The sequence below is a fragment of the Hylaeus volcanicus genome, chromosome 8 (genome assembly GCF_026283585.1).
Source record: "Hylaeus volcanicus isolate JK05 chromosome 8, UHH_iyHylVolc1.0_haploid, whole genome shotgun sequence".
NCBI lineage: Eukaryota > Metazoa > Arthropoda > Insecta > Hymenoptera > Colletidae > Hylaeus > Hylaeus volcanicus.
The window spans coordinates 4,084,850-4,105,167 of record NC_071983.1 but is presented as its reverse complement, the minus strand read 5'-3'; the positions used below and the strand labels follow the sequence as shown (position 1 = coordinate 4,105,167).

General features: G+C 45.3%; 4 protein-coding genes across 7 annotated transcripts; 2 read left to right on the top strand and 2 right to left on the bottom strand.

The window, feature by feature from the left end:
• The first annotated feature begins 2,519 nt into the window (after window positions 1-2,519).
• LOC128881294 (zinc finger and BTB domain-containing protein 49-like) lies at window positions 2,520-8,532 on the top strand. 2 transcript variants are annotated; one of them, XM_054132219.1, is made up of 3 exons: window positions 2,520-4,058; window positions 6,168-6,311; window positions 6,426-8,532. In XM_054132219.1, the coding sequence occupies exons 1-3, from the start codon at window positions 3,673-3,675 to the stop codon at window positions 7,672-7,674; spliced, it is 1,779 nt and encodes a 592-aa protein (XP_053988194.1). In that variant the 5' UTR covers window positions 2,520-3,672; the 3' UTR covers window positions 7,675-8,532. The 2 variants fall into 2 exon arrangements, with proteins under 2 accessions (XP_053988194.1, XP_053988195.1); XM_054132220.1 differs by lacking the exon at window positions 2,520-4,058 and adding an exon at window positions 4,557-5,787.
• LOC128881293 (probable nucleoporin Nup54) lies at window positions 8,518-12,654 on the bottom strand. The gene is made up of 5 exons (XM_054132218.1): window positions 12,393-12,654; window positions 10,356-10,868; window positions 9,373-10,286; window positions 9,070-9,297; window positions 8,518-8,990 (listed from the first exon to the last, which is right to left on the bottom strand). Exons 1-5 carry the CDS (start codon window positions 12,490-12,492, stop codon window positions 8,865-8,867), a joined length of 1,881 nt encoding a protein of 626 aa, XP_053988193.1. The 5' UTR covers window positions 12,493-12,654; the 3' UTR covers window positions 8,518-8,864.
• Window positions 10,875-12,385, top strand: LOC128881295 (uncharacterized). Its single transcript, XM_054132221.1, has 2 exons — window positions 10,875-11,589; window positions 11,693-12,385. The coding sequence occupies exons 1-2, from the start codon at window positions 11,491-11,493 to the stop codon at window positions 12,095-12,097; spliced, it is 504 nt and encodes a 167-aa protein (XP_053988196.1). The 5' UTR covers window positions 10,875-11,490; the 3' UTR covers window positions 12,098-12,385.
• Window positions 12,655-13,538: 884 nt separating the features above from the next.
• Window positions 13,539-19,579, bottom strand: LOC128881291 (gamma-aminobutyric acid type B receptor subunit 1). Of its 3 annotated transcripts, none has more exons than XM_054132215.1 (12): window positions 18,818-19,570; window positions 18,599-18,697; window positions 18,400-18,534; window positions 18,156-18,326; window positions 17,576-18,074; window positions 17,368-17,495; window positions 17,001-17,293; window positions 16,652-16,895; window positions 16,221-16,428; window positions 15,720-16,114; window positions 15,469-15,610; window positions 13,539-13,902 (listed from the first exon to the last, which is right to left on the bottom strand). In XM_054132215.1, the coding sequence occupies exons 1-12, from the start codon at window positions 18,953-18,955 to the stop codon at window positions 13,883-13,885; spliced, it is 2,472 nt and encodes an 823-aa protein (XP_053988190.1). In that variant the 5' UTR covers window positions 18,956-19,570; the 3' UTR covers window positions 13,539-13,882. The 3 variants fall into 3 exon arrangements, with proteins under 3 accessions (XP_053988190.1, XP_053988189.1, XP_053988188.1); XM_054132214.1 differs by having other exon boundaries at window positions 16,221-16,464; window positions 18,818-19,569; XM_054132213.1 differs by having other exon boundaries at window positions 13,539-15,610; window positions 16,221-16,464; window positions 18,818-19,579.
• Window positions 19,580-20,318: the final 739 nt, after the last annotated feature.

The window sequence follows — 20,318 nt, the reverse complement described above, 5'->3', positions numbered from 1 at the left end:
GAACGATACGATAAAAAATAATGATAAAATTAATAAACGCATTTAACTTGTTTGTTATACTTATCTCGATTACAAAAGTACTGTTGCGATTACGAGTGCAGTCACTATCGCCACGAGTTTATCCGTAAACTGATAACTTCGCAGGAAGAATTCGATCGGAAAAGAAAGCGAAAACGAAGATTATAAATGATGCGACGTTTAAATTGCCACGTCGACGACGCGGATAAATGTCTCGAGGAGAATCGACGTTACATCGCGAGAAAAGCTGAGAACTACTTGCCAGCATTGCTAGCAACAGGTGGAAACTCGACGCCTGTCCAAACTTGTTTACCGATGCCCAAACAGACGAACGAAATTCTCTCTGTGGCAAGATTAGATTGTTCGCTCGCTTAGTACCAGTGACGAAATAGCGATCACCTCGAGGCGATAATCGTTTCGGGAAATCTTCCAACGGTCAATTTTGGAAACGGGAGAATATCGCGCGACGAAAGTCCGAAACGCGCGCGGCTGATAAAAGAAAACCGTGAGAATCATCCTTGCAAAAAGGAGCTGACGCTTCGTTTCGATGCTTTCTATCCTCAACAACGTCCGGTAATCGGCTTCTATAAAAATAAAGCTCGCAGCTGTAATCCATCGGACGTATTAATTGTCGTAATCGTAACCTTGACATACTATGGTTAATCGTTCGTTTTTTCTTCGTACGCAGATAGTTTCAGACATGGAAATGATCGAAACGCGTTCCCATTGGAGGATATTGGGTAGGAACGACGCCCATTGATCTTTTTGACCGCGCGCAAGCCTCTTCGGGCGACACGACGGTCAAATGCCAGCGAGCTAAAATAAATTCAAGGACAATTACTGAATGTACCAAGTAATCGAGTCGCGTCGATAGCAAAGTCGTTCGATATCGTTTCGACCTGTTCTAATGAGTTCGCCGAGAGATCCATACCTCGCTCGTTTATGGACGGTACTCTGTATCTCTGACTCGAGGATTTTATTTTGGTCGTTCTGCGATAGGCGCAAACACGTGAACAATTTGACCCCGTGAGCAAGTATTAATTTTTATCAATGAGATTCGATCGAAAGATACCTGAGCGATGATCGTAAATCAAATCGAGACTGTCGCTAATCTTCCACCGACGATTATAGCTAGCGAAGATCCGATCACGGTCGCGGCCATTGGTCACCTTGGTCCGTAGACGTTTCGAAACCGGACTTCCCGCGCCTGGGGGGGCCCACCCATGACGGAACCGCGTCCTCGTCGCGACTCGCGACACCAAAGTCTCGCCTACGGTAAGAAATTATATTCCAGCCATCCTCTGTTGACTCGACTCGAGAGCATCAATTCGCGCCAGCTCGCTAATGCGACCACGATAACGCGTCCGACTCTCCGAGATACGAGGGACTTTGTTCTAGCTTGAGCATCAGTCGCATCGATCGACCGAGGGGGGCTGGGAAAAAGTACGATATTCGCCGAGAAGTTGTCGCGTAATTATATCGCGCACAGGTCGATGCAAAACTCGTCGGCGAGTCGCGGATACGTACCGGCTGAAACTTCCAAAAGAACGTTACGGACAGGCGCGTTTCGTACGTTCGTAAACTCCAAATTCGATGCGTCACGATGCACGCCAGGGAGTCGAACGATCGCGAGGTCTCATTTCTTCGACCGACGATAATGGATCATTGATCTTTGTCCCAGCGTTCGAGAACAGATCGGATCGGTTCGATTCGGAAGCCGCTACCGGGATTCTAGCTGATGGTAGCTTGAATGATTGCACGCGCGCGCGGTAGATAAGCAATCGTAAAAGTTACGAACTCGACGAAGATCGAGCGATTCGAATCTACATATTTACGTTTTGAAACGTTTTCGGATGGTCGTTCTCGTGCCTTGTCGAGATGAATCTTCACCGTGACGCAAGGAAAAAGTGTCGTAAACGTCTATTTTCGTCTAGACTGTAACTACATATAAGGTGTTCCAAAGTCGAAGACGGAAACTCGACCGATGACTCGACTCGCTGTCACAGAATTTCATCTTACTTTCCTTGTTTTCGAGGAACCATGTCCGCCAGTTCTTCTCTCGTCTTCTCGCGTTTTTAGGGTTCCCTCTACTGTATCGGTATAACTTTCCCTCGAGCCTCAACCATCCTACGTGGTCTTTGAAGACATTTCAAGATCGCGAACGAAAAACTGATTTCATTCCTTAGCTTAAATTCCCAGAAATTCGCGTCAAAGCGTCGAACGTACGCGTACTTCGTAACAAAGACGACGCTTTACCGAAAATTCCGGCACGTGCAAGCAGCATCTTCGACGCGATAACGTCTCGAGCGTCCACCACTTTTGAACGAATCGGTATGTCGCGAGAACTCTCGGGCGAATGGTACGTACACTGACGCATCGTCTACCAAGAGTCGACGAGATTACGGCGTTATCAGCATCTGTGTATTAGTGAGACGTGGCAGAGGGGCGCGGGGCGTTATCGGCGACGATAGCGCGGCTATATATGAGGCTACCGAGGCTCTTCGATCTATCCTTCACGGTCTTGAACTCCGCGAGTGTCCTATCAGTGGTTAACCACCGAGATACGCCATAGACGTCCCTTGGGGGTAACGGCGATCATCGACGCGTCGCACGGTCGGGACCAAGTAGATCTTTGCTGGCAGATAAGACTCGAGGAACACTCGAACGGAGATCAAGGAACACGATACGCGAGCAAAGATGGAGATCGCGTTGTTTTAGCGTCGGATGGGAAGAATCATTTCGGATTCGTAGCGGTGTTTCCTTGTTCATCCGGGGAGGTTCAAGTCCCATCGATCGACGAATTTGTTCTATTCCGAGCGAAGGGACGAACGGCGACGACGATTTCGGTGAGAGCGTGGCTGTGTTTGATGAATCTGTCGCGAGCCTGCCTAGTTATGTTCTCGATCGAGTACAGCAAACAGTTCCTGAGCTACCGTATACTCAAGTCCAACCGATTCAAATATATCTGACGATACGGACTCGGACCTCAGTGACAAAAGGGTGCGCGCGCTAAGGGCGATTGTGTGTATGTGAGCGTACTGTGTTACCGTGGGCGACTTGTTGCTATCGGTGCTCAGGGAAATCGTGGAGATCGAGAGAAGGGAAAGAGGCTCCTGAGCTGGCAAGACCTGGAACGTCTTGTTCGCGATCGTTACCGATACACGTATCGCTTCCTCCGTCGAACACAGCCCGAGGAAACGAGGGGGAGGAACGGTGTCTTCGAAAGTCTTCGGTAAGACCAAGGTTTCGAGGGCACGAGACGGAATCGTCATCGAAACCGAATGCTCCGCGACTGAAACCGATTTGCCGAAACGCAAAATAACAAATAAAGAAACAAAAAGACCTCGGCAAGCTAACCTCTGAGATTTCATAAGTGGACGAAGAAGCCGCGGAGAGCGACCCGAGCGAAGCTTTAAACCTTTCAGCGATACGATCGGGCAAAGAGAACACGAAATCCGCTCGTAAATTCCTCTCGTCCTCTCTTCGCTGGAGGAGAACACGGCCACCGAGTTTCCACGATTCTATTATCGGGGTATTAAACGGGCTAATTAAAACGAGCGTCCAATTAAGAGGACCGATCGCGGGGAAATTTGCACGTCTTTGGTCGAATTAGCTGGGTCGAAAAAGAAACGAACAACCAAACGGGGAATAAAGATGATCGTTCACGTTCCGGGTAGAATGCCAAACCACGTTGGTCCGTACGGCGCCGCTCGTTACCCGGGCACCCTGCTAGGAGCGGTCCCGGGTTTTTACAGCCCGATTTCCGGTTATTCGACCAGCCCGAACTCCAACTACTACGGGAGTCTCAGCCTTCGTCAACAGCCGACGCTGGACCTTCCGGTTTGGCCGCGAAGGATGCCGGTCGAGGAGGAACTCGGAACAACATCTCCGTCGGCCGCGTTGCCAGGACTAGCCGTCATCCCTGGCGGCCTGGCGAACGGTGGTCCACCTAGTCCTGCGCACAGCGACTCCGACGCCTCCAGTTCCAGCTTGGAACTCGGCTCCATTCGACGCGGGGAGAACGCCCAACTAAAATGCAGGTAACTCGTTCAAATCAATTTTCCGACTAATTCGAACCAATCGCGGTTTAGCCAAGTCGTTCCTTTATTTACGACGAAGTGTCGCGACTCGATATCGCATAATCAACTCAAGTTCTACTTATCGTCGTCAACGTATTCGTCTTTTCTAATCGACCACCACGATGTCACATGCTTTTCAAACGCACACAAATAAGAAATATAAAACGCCTCGACTTTAACCTCACGCGAACGCACACCTTTATCCAGGAGATCGCGGACACGTTTCCGAGCGAGGCGTGCAATTCGCCAAAGATTCCACGCTTCTCTCGCCAAAGTGACGCTAATTTATCGCGAAATACGCGTCATACGGAGTATTCCAGTTACAACCAGTTTTCCGCATCCGTCGCGATATCGAGAAACACTCTCGCGGTTCGTCCAAGACTTAAAATTTCCCTGTGGTCGCGTCGTAACTACGCCACCCGTAGCGTTACCAGACGATTACTTGAAACGAATACGAAATTAAACAATGATAGCTGTAAACGACGAAAAATTTCTTGAAAATTTTGCAAGTCTTTCGGTACGTCGATAAGGAATCATTTTTACGCGTTTATTATATTTTTGGTATCGTCGAATAAATAAATTTTCAATCCCCGGTAACGCGATTCGTCGAATTTACAGGCACCGTTCGAGAGCCAACGAACTCCTGACACTGTCGACCTTCGTCGTAGCTGGTACAAAATTTGCGTAATCGAAGCACGTCTTGCAAAAAAGAACGAGCCTCGTCACGAGTACATCCGAATGTTTATAATCACGGAAGAAGGCACATCTCGATAACCTCGCGAGTAGCAAAGTGCAAGTATACGCGAGGTGCGCGTCGCGTTCGCTGGCTCTCTTCGTGGTCTCTTTAGTTAACAACGTTGACGTTCGCATTCCCCTTATCCTTTTTTTCCTTCTTATCTGTCCATTTTTATTACATTATTATTACGTATATAGATATCGGTATACCGAAGTTGGCTGCAGCCACAATCGAAAACGTTGTACGACACAGCCAGTCGAGATTATAATTACGTTAAACGTATACTTGCAAGCAGGTTATCATTTCGAAGATTAGTCGAAGATCTCGACCAGCGACGCGACATCGTTTGCGAATGCGATCGTTTATCGTGGCAAGAACTTGTTACGCGCGCATGCCTTGCATGCGTTAGCCTCGTGAACTCGGCGAACGTCCTCTTATCGTCACTGAAACCGGAATATCGTGCAAAGTCCGTCCTCGTACATTGTCGAATTAGACATCCTAGAATGCGATGAATCGCGCGACTCGGGGATCGTTGAGTTTGCTATTAGAAACGTCGCGGATGATTCGCGAGACTTGGCGAATCGCGCGTACATGGGATACGTTCGCGGAAACGTGGCAAGTAACAGATACGCTCGAAACGATGGAGAAAAGTGCGAAAACAACTCGGGACATGCGCTGATTCGACAGGGGGTCGGATCAGACGGTTAACCGATAAAATACCCGCGACGTTACCTTGATCCGTGACCTCTATCCCGGAGTGCTCATAGACGCCGATTCGTGGAACGCTATGCCGTTGACTGGAATAGCAACTGGTGTCAAGCGACGCCAATTGCACAATCGTCGGAATTGGTATCAATTGGTCGGTCGAACGGACGTTCCTGACGCAAATCGTGCGTCGATACTAACAACCGGACAGCGCATCGAGCCCAGGCTGTATTTGCAGTCAGCTACTATGTAATTTAACATTTTTAGGCTAAGGTTTCGCAAATTTGTTGAAAAATAAATAAAAGCGTGTTATCGCAGTTGAGACGCATGGCGAATACGCGATCGATCGAAACGCAAAATTTGTCTCATCGCGCGCGTCGGTTATATATTTAGAATCTCTCGGTAAATGAGCGACAGAAGAAACAAGTATATAGATAGATCGATCGACGGTGAAAGAACAGGCGAAAGATTCGAGATATTGGCCTTGAACGATCCGGTTGATCGAAATCATTGACCGACCAAAGATCAGTCATTCTTTACTCGTCGCTCTTAACCGTTCCACGACTATTTTCGTACGATCGACGTTATACGTATCGCGAAGACGCTAACTTTTCTCGTTCCGATTGCAGATGGCAAAATTGTGGTCGATGGTTCACGTCCTTGGAACAACTGGCAGGACACGTCGCGCGACTCCATGCCGCGCCGGGACCACGAGGACTCTTTTATTGTGGATGGGAAGGATGCGCGAGAGGTGAACGAGGTTTCAATGCCAGGTAAGCAGAATTTTCTCTTGATCGAGAATTACAATCCGTCGGTGAAAACCGTTTAACCCCTGTAGATATTAATAAGTAATAATAACACTGACGTTGTCTTTACCTCGATCGTAGATACAAGATGCTGGTCCACGTCCGAACGCACACGAACGAGAAACCGCACCACTGTTTCCAATGCGACAAAAGTTTCAGCCGAGCGGAGAACCTGAAAATCCACGCTCGTTCTCATACTGGCGAACGGCCGTACGTCTGTCCCGTTGAAGGTTGCAACAAGGCTTATTCCAACTCCTCGGACAGGTTCAAGCACACCAGGACCCACGCCGTGGACAAACCGTATTGTTGCAAGGTCCCGGGTTGCCCGAAGAGGTACACGGATCCCTCGTCGTTGCGCAAGCACGTTAAAACGTACAGACACTACGTGAACAATAACGACAAAGTTCAGGAGAAGAGTTTCGACGAGAACAATTCCCAGGAGAAGACGAGGTTCGATGTCACCTCGCCGGAGAAACAGAGCAGCAGCACTCATTCCGAATCGGATAAGAAGGACAGCAGCATCGAGAGCAGCATATCGGGGTCGAGCCCAAAGATCAGCTACAGTTTCGAAGAGCAAAGAAACTTCGTCGAATGGAACAACATGTATAATTTGCAAGAACAATGCAAAGAACAGGATCAAATCATGCCGAGGAAACCATACGAGCAGGACGCGAAGATCTATACGAGGATCTACGATGAGAGCTACATATTACCTGATAAGATTCAAGCGAATCCTATGTACGTTACCAATAACGTGATCATCGGCGAGAGTCAACCGATTAGATCGCCTCAAACCAGTCCTCGTCATGTTTCCGACTCTTTGTCGTCTTGCATTGGACAATCGACGCCTATAAAGACCGAGGAGCCCGTCGAACACTCGAGTAAAGTTTGTACCGTCGACTACAGGAACATCGAGTCGATCGTCAACAGCACGCCCTGCAAGAAGGAGAGCAACGCGATGGTCTGCGAGCAGACGAGGAATTCTGTGATAAAACGAGCGGACGATATCAAGATGGAGGTCGAGCAAACACCTATCAAAGAGGAGGTCTGTAGCGATGCAAACGATTGTTGCTGTCGTCGCAAGTGTTGCGTGCACAGCAACGACAACATCCTCGAGAAGACGAAGATCCTCTCGGACCTGATCCTCAAGGCGCAAAATCCTCTCTTCAGACACCTGCTAGGCACGGTAGATCTGCAATACGGGCTGCAAAACGTATGGGGCAACATCGTGGACACGAACAACAGCTGCGGACAAGATCTTCGGGTAAAAAATGAGAATGTCGTCGAAATGGAGCAAGATCTTCCCCTGGATCTGACGGTCAATAAGTAACGAAATGTCCGTGACGTTGCGCCAAGCGTCGCGTAGCCTGATCTAGGATCGACTATCGATCGCCTACGTCCTTTTCCATGAGTCGAGGAGTCACGTTTCAGATTCCGTGGCTGGTATCTCAAGCTACCTGCCGTGGCCGGTGTTAAACGTTCTCGAGGTCGTCCTGGAATCGATACCTTTTTTCTTGGCACGCGAACAAAAATATTACTCAAACCGTACGTATTTCGATACCGGCAGGACGATCTCGAGCGTTCGCGAATTGCCTTGAATTCTGCTCGGGCCACGGTTGGTTTTTGCGTCCCACGATTCGAGTCATTAGACGCATACGTTTCGAGGATGTATCGAATGTTTGAGAACCGGTACTATTAGAGACAAAATTTACTCGATCTTTGCATACCAATTACTCGGGACCAAAGTGGATGATAGAGTTCGATATCGATGAAACGCACCGGTGAAAAGAAAGATTGATCTTAACGAGGAAGTTGTCCGTTTTGATTAGACTGCGAAACCAAATATATCGTAATACGTTGTAATAGCCGTCGACGAAGAAAGAGTTTGGGAACCGAACAAGATTTGCTCAATCTTAATGTGTTGTATGTGCCCGACGAAAGTCCGATGTAACGTTATGGTAGGAAAAACCTCTGTATAATAAGGCCTTTGAGAGATGACGCGCGATCGAGAGTAACCGGATATTTTATACTAAACGCCTATGTATAATATGTATATAAAGATATATTACGTATAAGATATAGTCATCCAAAAAGTTACGATGTATGGAGGAAATTATGTGCGTTTCTGATGAAGTGTGTGTTTAACGACATGAACCTATTCAATAAAAGCACATTATTTATGTAAAAATTCTTTATTCTTCTCTGTATGTAACAATACCTATTATTTTCCGTCGGTATCCTAAATATAAACGCGTCTCAACGTTTCCATTTGTTTCTCGAGTGTTCCGCTTAAAAAGGCAATCCCTGTCATTAACAGCCGTGTAACGAGTGGAAAATTATTTTAATTGACAACATTGTTTTCGGCGCAAATAAATCGCGTATACGCGTACGATCAACAACAAAAATCTCGACAAATGCGAAACGAATAAAAAATAAATATGGCACCGAATATCAAAGGTGCAAGAATTCCTTTTATACAAAAACGAAAACGGGGATAACTTACGGAACTAACTGTAATTCTCACGATATATGATTCTGACTCATCAAAAGGTTTGACATGCCGTCTTTAATGATTTTTAAACTTTCTAAATCGGAATTTATCGTTGCTATAAGCTGTCCCATGCCGTGTTGCTCCATCGTAAGGTACTGAAACAAACGAATAACGAAAAGTTATACACATTTTTACAAGGTTATATTTATTTTAGGCGTATCGCTTCTCGCATACCGATTTTATATCGTCCTGCGCTATAGGGTCCATCGCGTATCTCTCCTGATTTTGAGGGTCTACATGACTCCTCATTCTCAACTGAGAAAGCATTTCGCTAATTCTACCCTTGAATTGAGTCGGCGCGCTGATTTGCGAATGCATAGCTTCGAACCTGCGCGTCAAAACTTCTTCCTCCGGTTGCAGAGACAATCCAACTTTCCGCGTGATTTCCTGACGTACCAATACCTAACGAAAAAATACAGGCGTAAAAATAAATAGACTCGGATGGAATTTACGATTAAAGAAGTAAGAGATGCTTACCTGCAATACCCGGTGTTGGAGTTCCAGCAAAGTTCTTCTATGCTCTTTAAGCCTAGCTTGTATCGCCGTGTGTTGTCTCTGCAATTTCTGTATCTCTTCCGCCGCCAAGTCCAGAAAATTTCTATGCCTGGTCGTTTCTTCCTCTTGGCACTTTAATCTGTGTTTCACTTGCTGGAACCCAATCATCGGTACTGGTATATAAAGTTCCGGATTAGGATTATCCAACTGAGCCTGTTTCCATAATCTAGGATCGATGGAGCACGGTGGATTGTCTAAATATTCTTTGAGCTGGGTAGGATCTAGTTTAACTAAAGGTAATATGTCTTCCACGCCATTTTGCACCAATTGCTGTTTCTGCATCGGTTGCGATAAATACGCGACCAATTCGTTAGCGGGAATTTTTCTTGGGGCTCCCGTAATTCCCTTTTCGGTAACAAAGATGGTCACCTGACTCTTCTCCTCTCCGACTGCTTTCATATTGTCCACCGTTAATGATAAGTTGGGCTTATTCCCCAAAATATTATTTATAAAACCGATCAACTGTACCTCGCCCTCTTTCACATCTTTTTTCTTTTTATTAAAACAGAGTACAACGAGCCCTTCGTTGTTGTCAGCTTCGGGCATACGACTATACCCTATAGCCTTAAATCTACATAGCGGGTTTTCTTGAGTAAGATCGATCGCTGGTGCGTTCATAGAATAGTAAGCTTTTCCAGTACCCCACAGAGATTGCAAAAGATTCCATCTGGCGATGATATTGTCGCGTTCGTCGTTATACAACTGACAATTAAAAACGGCATTATATAGTGCTTCCGATATAGTGTTAGCAGTTGGTTGCTGTTGTTGCTGTTGTTGAAACTGCGGCTGCTGTTGAGGTTGCCCTAACCCGATTCCAAAGCCACCGAATCCTGTACCTGTTCGAAAAATTTAACGTCAACGAACCTTATATCGATAAGAGAGGACGGAGTTATATCGGAACCGACCTGTTCCAAAACCAGCAAAACCAGTGGTTGTAGTTGTAGTTGTCGGTTTTGTTCCGAACCCGCTAAAGGCAGTGGATGTACCAAAACCAGCGGATGGTGTACTCGTAGTACCAAATCCTCCAAAAAATGAGGGTGCAGACGTAGTCGTCGCTGTTCCAAAACCGCTGAACCCACCAAACCCTAACGAAGATGTCGTGGTAGTCCCAAATCCACCAAAACCCGTCGTCGAAGCAGGCGTGCTACCAAAACTTGAAGTCGCACCAAATCCAGTTGCCGTCGAAGCTGGCGTGGTACCAAAGGCTGGAGTGGTTCCAAATCCGCTAGTAGGAGTCGTACCAAATGCAGGCGTCGCGCCGAAACCAGTTGTAGCAGTGCTACCGAAACCGGTAGCAGCCGGAGTTCCGAATCCAGTACCGGTGCCAAATGCCCCGGTCGCAGGGGTCGAAGAAGAACCAAACAGACTCGGAGTCGAAGTTACAGGTGTACTAAATCCAAAAGATGGTGTTCCAAATCCTGCCGACGGATTAGTTTTACAGTAATCCAAGTATTTATACTTCCATAAAATAATTATTAACAAATATTACCATATTTTCTTTATTACGACACGTGCACACACTCACGATTCACACTACGATGATCGAATTTAAAAATCTATAAATAGAATAAATACATCGCACTTATGTACGTTAAACGAATGTTACGAAATAATTCACATACGACGTGAAATTATGCAATCTTCTTGACACAAAAATTGGCTTTTTTGTTTTTATTGACTTGAAAATGCTCCGAAAAAGGGAATCAAGCAAATGACAAAATATGTCTTACACGCAATCGCGACAATAAGTTACGTTTTATTCGTCCGTGGAATTTATTAATTACGCGTATCGCGAATACATTGAATACATTAGAAATATTATAATACATACAGTGGTTCCAAATCATACAGAAATACTAGAAAATATTAAATCACAATTAACACACATCATCCAAACATGTCGTACATAAATCAGCAAAGTCAGGTATGGCCATTATATGTAAGCACTTGTAAGAATTAGAAAGCTTAATATCTAGAAAGAAAATTTAACAGGATAGCAAATATGGACAACTCGCGCATAAGTTATTTAAGGTTGCCACAATGTCTGGTAGCAAAATAGTATTCCGCCGTGCCGATGGAACTAAAGAAACTGCTACGGAACTGCTGCATGAATTTGGTACTACGGATGTAGCAATTGGGGTATATTTTACAACCAGTTGGAATACACAAATGATATATAACATACACCACCATATTATTTAGATAAAAGAAACTTATTACAATAGACTAACTTTTGTTTAAGGATGTTACAGCTGAAGTTATGATAACAACATTAGGTAAAATACCAAATGAAATGTATGATTTAGATGAAACAAGCCCTAAAATGAAATATGCAACTCCAAGAATTGATTTACAATCTACATCAAGATACGTGCAAGCTATGATGTCTACAGATGAAACAATCAATGCTAATGGCAGATCCGAAGGACATTCTTCGGTTTTAGTTGCTTTATTAAGCGCGCTTGTGGTTATATTATTTATGTGCTGCATCACAGCGTGTCTTATAGCTAGATCAAAAAGAAGAAGGAATTTCTTTGGTAAATCTGACACAGAATGTGAACCAGGATGTACCGGTATAAATCAGCCACTGCTAGATAAAATATCCCAAAGTACTAATAAAACGAGTAACGGTTCGTCGAGAGATTAGTACGAGAAATACTTTTTTAACAAAGATAGCATCGCTCCAGGTACGAAGCATCGCGATACGATTATGCAAACGGGAGTGAATTTTGTTTCAAATCGGAATCAAGATGAAACAGCATACTAGAAATCTGAGTAATCGGTCGGACTGACGTCCTATAAATATCGACAACAATGTATTTCGTAATAAATATTAAGCCTGTAAAAAGATACGTATCAACGGAACACGAAATTTCCCAAATAAGTCACATGTAACAGAAGGAAATTCGAAATGCAACATAACCTAAAACAAACTGACTTACCTGGTTTCACTGGTGTTGCAGCCGTAGACGCCGTAGAACCAAAACCAAAGGCAGGTGCAGGCGTCGAAGTTGTCACTCCGAATCCTGTGCCAAATGACATCTTTCTAATTAAACGGAATTCCACGCACGACAAAAACACGATTTACCGCGCGCGCGCCTTACAATTTCGTATAAACGACAGTGCAACGAACATGGCGGTTGACATGCGCCACGAACACGAATTCCCGCTTTTGCGCGCAACTCACGTCACGTGACATCGCGGAGCATTTAAATTCTTTTTTAAACTGTTACAATCTTGCTGGTAAATCGCAACTACGTTTATTCGATTTTTTTTTTTAATACAATTGTATATTCATTTGTATGATATATTTTCGTAATCGCCATTTGCATCTACGATGTATTAAATATATGTATTTCTTTAAAGATCATTCGTGTCATTTTGCTATAACATTTTTAAACGAATGGAGAAATTCGTGAATTCCTCGCAAAAATTTGATAAAAATCGGATCGATTAGCGGCAACACTTTTCGACAAGCGCAGGGTTTTCAATAACAGATACAATGTGTGAATTTTTAACGAATTTTATAATTTAAAAACTTAAAAATAAATATATCTCCATATTCTAACGTACATATATATGATACTTTCTTTAACAGTTCGATAAGACTATATATATGTGTATATATATATGTATGTGTGTGTATATATATGTATGTATGTGTGTGTGTGTGTGGTTGTGTGTTGTGTAGTAATTGTATCAAGCGCTACCTGCGCGACAGTCGATCGAAGAAGTACAGTAAAAAATACGCAGAATGAACGCGACAATGATGATTACGCTAGAAACGATACAACAGAAACATTCGTAGAATTTTACTAAACACCATGTACACGTAGAGTGGCGTAATTGAAATGCACATAGGAAAAAACTTGTGCTCCGTGGCTTATCCAATCTACGTTATACACGTACATAAATCATCTTGTATACCGATAACGTATGAATTGCAGTCAAATCGCATTATCCTCTCCCCGGTAATGTATTGTAAAGCAGTTCTCGAGCTCGACGTCTCGATTTGTCTTGACGTTTCCATTTTAGAAAAGTCGAACTTCGTTGTTCGAATAAAAGTAATGTACTCGAATATCTCCGTCTTTTGTTTTTTTTTTTTTTTTTTTTTGGTATACTATTTCTAGTTTTGACTTAAGGCGTGACGCCGGTTGATTTTCAAAGCACGTCGGTAATATTTGGTAAACTAGTTTTTGAGATAAAGTGGAACTTTTGGAAATCGGATATTCATCGTAGTCGTACGATCTCTGACCTCTCTCGATTAGAAAATAAGAGTCTGACATCCGTGGCGGATTGCACGTGTATTTAATACAGTTTGAGAAGAGAGACGCAAGACAGAGCGACAAATGGAGATTTGTCGCGAGCTTTTCTCCCGTTCGCACGTGCATATATTGCTTTCGTCGTCCTAATCGACGGGACTCTTGCGTTTTCAGCCGACCTGGTCCGTTTCTAGAAAGAAGAATTGAAAAATCGATAATCCATCGAGTATCATGCGAAACAAGGGTTCAGTTTTTTTTTTTTTTCTTTTTGACCATTCATAAATAATTCCTTCGGTCGACCGGAGCAGTGTTTCATTCTAGCTCGATTTCGAGACGAGCAGTTCGAACGATCGCGCCGGATGGTCCTAATCGCGTTTACCTCATTAAGACTCCCAAATTATTTATGAATGGCGCAACAGTTGAAGCGTTTAAATCTCGTTAGCAAGTTTTTTACTCGTTTATTTACGATCGAACGTCGCCTGTACGCGATAATACCCAATTTCGCGTGCCGTTGCGGAGTGTTCCGTACAATTTGGGAGCAGACTTCATGAGGTTCACATCGATTCGCGATTTGGAAACGACCGTGTGATTGTCTAACGAGATTTAACTGCAATTGCTGCAAAATAATGCATAAACAGAGCTGGGCAGTGATTACTTTGCAATTGATTTGCGACTAGAAAAATGATTTAAAATGAAATAATAAACATTTTGCCCAACGCTGTGGGTGAACGGTAACGAAACGTCTAGGCCTGGTGAGACAAACGAACGTTCGCGATGTCTTTTATTGTACGCTTGGAGGATGCAACCACGAGCAGTTATGCAAGAAAAGTTATGCAACTTCCAAGAATGAACGGACGTTTTTATATCATATCTCGCATGGACTGTACGATTCGAAGTGTTTCCGGTAAAATGGAAAGTCTCTTCGCCGTCTGTTTTGGACCCGTACGAATTCGGGTGTTGCATAAAATATTGAAAAATTCAACGACAATAATCGTTTCACGAGGCGTTTGGTCCGTATCCGCGTAAACGGTCTCTTCGACGTTCTCGTCGAATAACCGTTCGTTCACGGTAGAGTTCGTTAAAATTTCCCTGTACAAATATATCGTATAATGTATAATCTCGATAATCGGCGACATCTGTAACTGTGCGATAGACTCTTGAGGTAACGAAAATTGTCGTTGTAAACGAAACAGGCGCGCCTCATTCGTAGCCTCGTCGCTATTTGTAGGCCAGGTTTCGATTCGCGATGAAGCGACAACGTACGAGTCGCGCGTTCGTGGATTGATTTTAGCATCGAAACGATCAAAACTAGTCACATTTAATTTACAATTTTCTCTACGCATACGCACACCTATTACTTCACAGTATACACATACATTCAAACATTTATACGTTTAGACACCGAATACGTAAACGCGCAACGTGCGTCGTACCGACTACGAAACGAAACCGTCTCGAGTAAAACGAGAGTTTCGCTTCCCGTAGTTTGATTTAAAAAGTGTTCGCGTTGCTCCGTAAAAATAAACAAATTTGCGAGTGAGAGTGAATGCGTCACGTGAGATTCCAGAGACACCGAGGAGCCTCGAAACCGAATTCGTAAGAAAAAAGCTTGATATAGCTCGTCCGTTTAGGTCCCAAGTTACTTAAATTCGTGTAATGATTCTCGAGGTTTCGCGTGTTTACAAGTACGATTCCGAGAATTCAAAGTCGGAGACCGAAGCTCGAGATGATCGCGTATAAACAGAAATGCCCCCACCGATTGCGCTGTCCGAGGTGCCCTCGCCGGTGACGAAATCGGCCACTATCAGCGAGTCCTTGGGGATGTTGACGCCGCCCCCGCCTTTTGACGCGTCCCGCTCGGCCAACATCTGCTTCAAGATTTTAATCTTTTCCTCTTTCTGGAAAAGAAGACAACGACGGCCGTTATTAACAACGAGAAAATCCGATTACCTCGGATTCGGATCCGAAGATTCACCCATCGATCCGAAGATCGGAGAGCTTCCTCACCGCGGCGATAAGTTTCTGAAGCTCGTCGTTCTCCCTGAGAAGCTTTTGATATTTCTCCTCGTCCTCCTTTGACACACCCACGTCCGGATTGTACTTGGACTCGGCTTTGTCTTTGGGATGTCTGATCACTTCGATCATTTTCGGCACAAAGATCAACGCCATGCTCAAGAAACAACAAAAAATGATGGCGAGCGCGACGAAAGCAAAGCTGGCGTCCTGCTGGCTGGCGATGACCATCGTCACCGGTGCTGTGATCACGCACAGGATGACCACGTTGTATATCGACATCCCGACGTATCTGGAATCATTGATCTGTTTAACTTTGATGCTCCTCGTCTCGTAAGCCAAGAACAACCCAAACACCAGGATGATCCCCTTGTAACTGTACATCAAACCTGGAAAAAGGGGACGAATCGAGTTATTCGCCAAGGAAGAGCAGCCGAGCGCCGTCGAATAGATCGGTAATAGAAACGATGAAACACTTCGAGTCGGTAAACTCACCAAGCCAAACGTTATTGTGCACGCTTTCGCAGTGTTCGAGTTCGGGTCTGATTCGCGCGTCGTCGTCGCCGAACGGAGACGATTCCAGCGGGAAAGTCTCGATCTTTCTTTGCAGTGGATCGAGCACCTGCCAGGAGACCAGGAGCACCATGTCCACCGCCAACAACCCACTTACCATCGTGTACAGCTTCCACGGCTGAATTTTCTTCTGTATGGACGAAACTTTTTGTTTAGCCATGAACAACTAAAAAGAATCGAGAATACGTTAAAGATCGGGGTCGTACGAGCGGGATCTGCGAACCATGCAGGGGCGGTGCAGACTGCGTGTGAGAGAGACTAGAAAACAGTAGCCACACGTGATTAATCGTCGAATAGATACGGCTAAAGCGATATATGCGATTGAAAGACGGGCACCGGTCGTTCGGTCTTACCTTCGCCTGATCGGCTTTCGTTTTCGTCGTAAGTCTATGGACTCGCCACACTTTGCTAAACATCGCCCCGAACGCTAAGGTGAAACCAGTGGACAACATCCATGCTCTCGCTTGGCAGACCGCTGGATACTCCCATTCCGACACGAATCTACCGTCGATACCCAAAAGAAACACCGAGACGAAGCACGCTATCACCCCAACCAGCATTATCGTGTTGCACACGGGATGCGACGATTTAATCACGCTGAAAATAACAGGCGTAAATACGTTGAAACGCGCGTTGACGAGAAGAAACGACGAACGAACATCGAATGATAGGTAAAAAATCTAACGGAACAACGGAAAATACCTTCTATGCCTGTTCCAGATATTAAAAATAATCAGTCCCATGGCTATCACGATCCCCAACGACGATATAGTCCCCATGCATATAAACAAGGGCAGCGAGACCGTCCTCAAGACGGTCCTCACGATGGTTCTGTCTTGCGGTACCTTGCCGCCGATCCATCTTTCCATGTTCCTCCAAGTCAGATTGTCGCTTTGCGTGTCGTAGTATCCTAACTTGACGTACTTTCCATCGATTACTTGCTCGATTTGGGTCAACGCAATTCTGTCACCTTGCGAGCTGAACGCAACGTACCCCTATAGCACGGAAAATCGATCAAGGATCCGCCACGCGAAACAAAGCTTCCGTTCTATTTATTCGCGACACCTACGGAGACACCCAGGAATTGAGTTGAATTGATGGCGGCGTAAATTTCGTCGGCTATCTCTTCGTCGATGTACGTAAAGTTCTTCAAGCTGTTTCCTTGCTTGCTCAGCTTCTCCATCGTTTTGTTAAAAGCTGCGATCAGAAAATAATTCGTTTAAGAGGCGAAATCCTTTCTGCGATTGATTCTCGCTAAAGATAAATGGATTTTTTACCTAACGCGACGGACCAAACCGCGTCGTAAGCGAGAGGCGCCTCCTGATACCCCTCCGGATACCGTTTGTTGTCGATGTCGTAGCCGTCTTCTTTCAGCATTTTGTTCAACCTCTGTCTAAAGTCCTCGGACGTCATCCCGCTGATCGTCGTGTCGTTATTCTGGTTCCACATGAGCGCCTCCGTCGTCAAGTGACCTTCCGCAGCCTGTCTCATCTCGTCCTTGGTGCAAGTGATCCCTTCCTTGTCCAAATTCACCTCGAACCAATTGTCCTCGTACCATCCGATGAAAAACCACACGTAACTCTTGCCGTAGAGGTTCTGATGATAAAGCTCGCAGAGGACTCTTCTCGCGGCCACGACGTAAAACAGACCGACGATTATTCTCGCGTCCTGGCGACGGAGATTCCTCACCGCGTCGGATGGGTCCGACAGGAAGCTCTGGCGGGTCACTATTTCTATGCCTGCCTCTTTGCAGCGCGCTTCTAAATCTTCTACGGTCTGTCGAACAATGCCCAAGTCAGTTTATTTCGTTCACGAAACGTAACGCGTTCTGCTATCGCCAGAGGAGATCGGTCTTACGGATATGAACACTTCTTCGGCTTGCTGCAAAATCGCCACTCGAGACCAACCGAACTTCTGCAACAGTTTGATTCTCGTGGGATTGTGGACCGTGGCCGATGGGTGGGTCCTGAAGAGGGTCGGGAACCTATTTCGATCGGACAACGCCGGCGACGATGCGCCGTAACATAACTGAAAACATTCAAAGATATCGTCCTCGTCTTGGCGCATCTTCGAACCGTAAAGAGTCTTTGTCGATACCTACCACCACCAGGTTCCACATTTTCGCCGCCTCGGCAACGGTTGTGCAGACCGTGCTGCATCCAGCCAACAGCATCAATTTGTGCGGCTTCGAGTATAACAAATTGTACATCACCGAGGCACCCAATCCCGGCTCGCACTGAAACGAAACATTTTCTATAGAATGCGCGTAGAAATATTTTACCAACCGTTCGTCGACGTACCTCGCTATCGTTCGAGTGGAGCTTGAGCGTGAAACCAGGTAGCAAGTTCTTCTCGCGGTTGACATCGTCCAAGGCCAGATTTACGGCTGGCATGCAAGCCTGTTAAACAAGATACTAGTTTCTACCCATCGCAAGGCTCGCGAGAAATAGATAATTAATCCGAACGTGGCGTGTGTTTTTAAAACGCGCAGAAAATGAAAGCGAACGATCGTTACTCACCTGGCCACCCTGCCACCCGCCCTCCCCCGCTATCGGGAATATGCCACCAATGTGCAACACATTGTCCCCGTCGTCGGGAGGTAACGAACCCTCGATCGCGCCCGTCGACGTTAGGATTATTATTAAAAGCTCCAGCATCGCGGTGCTCGAGAGACTCTTTCGCGTAGCTGTGTGCAAAGCCTTGGAAAAACTTTTTCCTTTTTCCTTTCCGCCTACGACACACCCCAACGGTGTGACGATGAAAATCGCACTTCCCTTACGTGACTCCCAGCCATCGTCGTCGAACACTGGCCGCTCTCCAAAGCGACAATCACCGATTCGTGGACCGACGAATTCTCGCGTCGAGCCAGCAACCTGCTCGACGGGGAACGATCCCGGTTTGGTAAACCTCGCGAGAATTCGCAACGTTTAAAATCGCGTCTTCGCGTTCTCCATCGTTTACCGGGTCTCTACGCTTCGTCACGCGCGCGCAACACCCCGCGAATTTACCCTGCGAATGGATCGTACGAGGACGCAGGTCCGAATCTACCATCCAAGTAACAAACCTTTGGCTCTTCGCGCAACAGGAGCCCCATATGTTTTACACTTCTTCCTCGCGCACTACTCTTTTTACAACTCGCAAAATTCGGGCAGATGATTCGTTTGCATTCTTCTATACTTTTTAGTTATTTCGCTATTCGCGTATTCCAAAATTGAATACCTCGGAAATCAAAGAGAAAAGTAATGAGAAAATGATAACGGAAGGATAGATGTATCTTTGTAGCGATGATATTTTACGTTCGTAGAATGTTTCAGAGAAAAAAGTTCCTCGAAAGAATTAGCTTAAGGCTCTGCAACGTCTAGATCCACTATTGCGAGGACGAAGCGCGTTCGCGCAAGTTTCCTATTGATTTCAACCCGGCTAGAGGGGGACCATAGAGGGGATGGACGGCTCTGTCCTCTAAATTTCTACCACAAAATCAATATACAGACTGTTTCAAAGCATAAATTATAGTATTTAGAATTACATTTTTGTAAAGTTAACACTGCAGCGTTTCAACTTCTCGTTCCGCAACTTCAAGTGGAATAAACAACGAAGTGTAATTTTGTTAGCCTTGAATGAAGCAGCGTAATACTTGTTCCGAGCTCCACTGTTTGGGATAATTTATTATATTGTTATGCTGGTTGTACATGGTATTGTCTTTCTTATTTTATAATTAGTTTTCTTTTTGAAATTTTCCCGGTATTTTCGCTTAAATAAATAGCCATCTAGTGGTGAATATACCGAACTAATTTTCGGAGTTTGGTCAGCGCCTCTATCGGGAAAACGCTCAAGTTTGTCCTCGATAGTTCCTTTTTTCACTGCTAGATGACGCCATTGTCAGTGTTTTTTTTTTACCGACCTGTCGGTAAATTACCATCATGTCGGTAAAAAAACACTGACAATGGCGCCATCTAACAGTGAAAGAAGGAACTATCGAGGACAAACTTGAGCGTTTTCCCGATAGAGGCGCTGACCAAA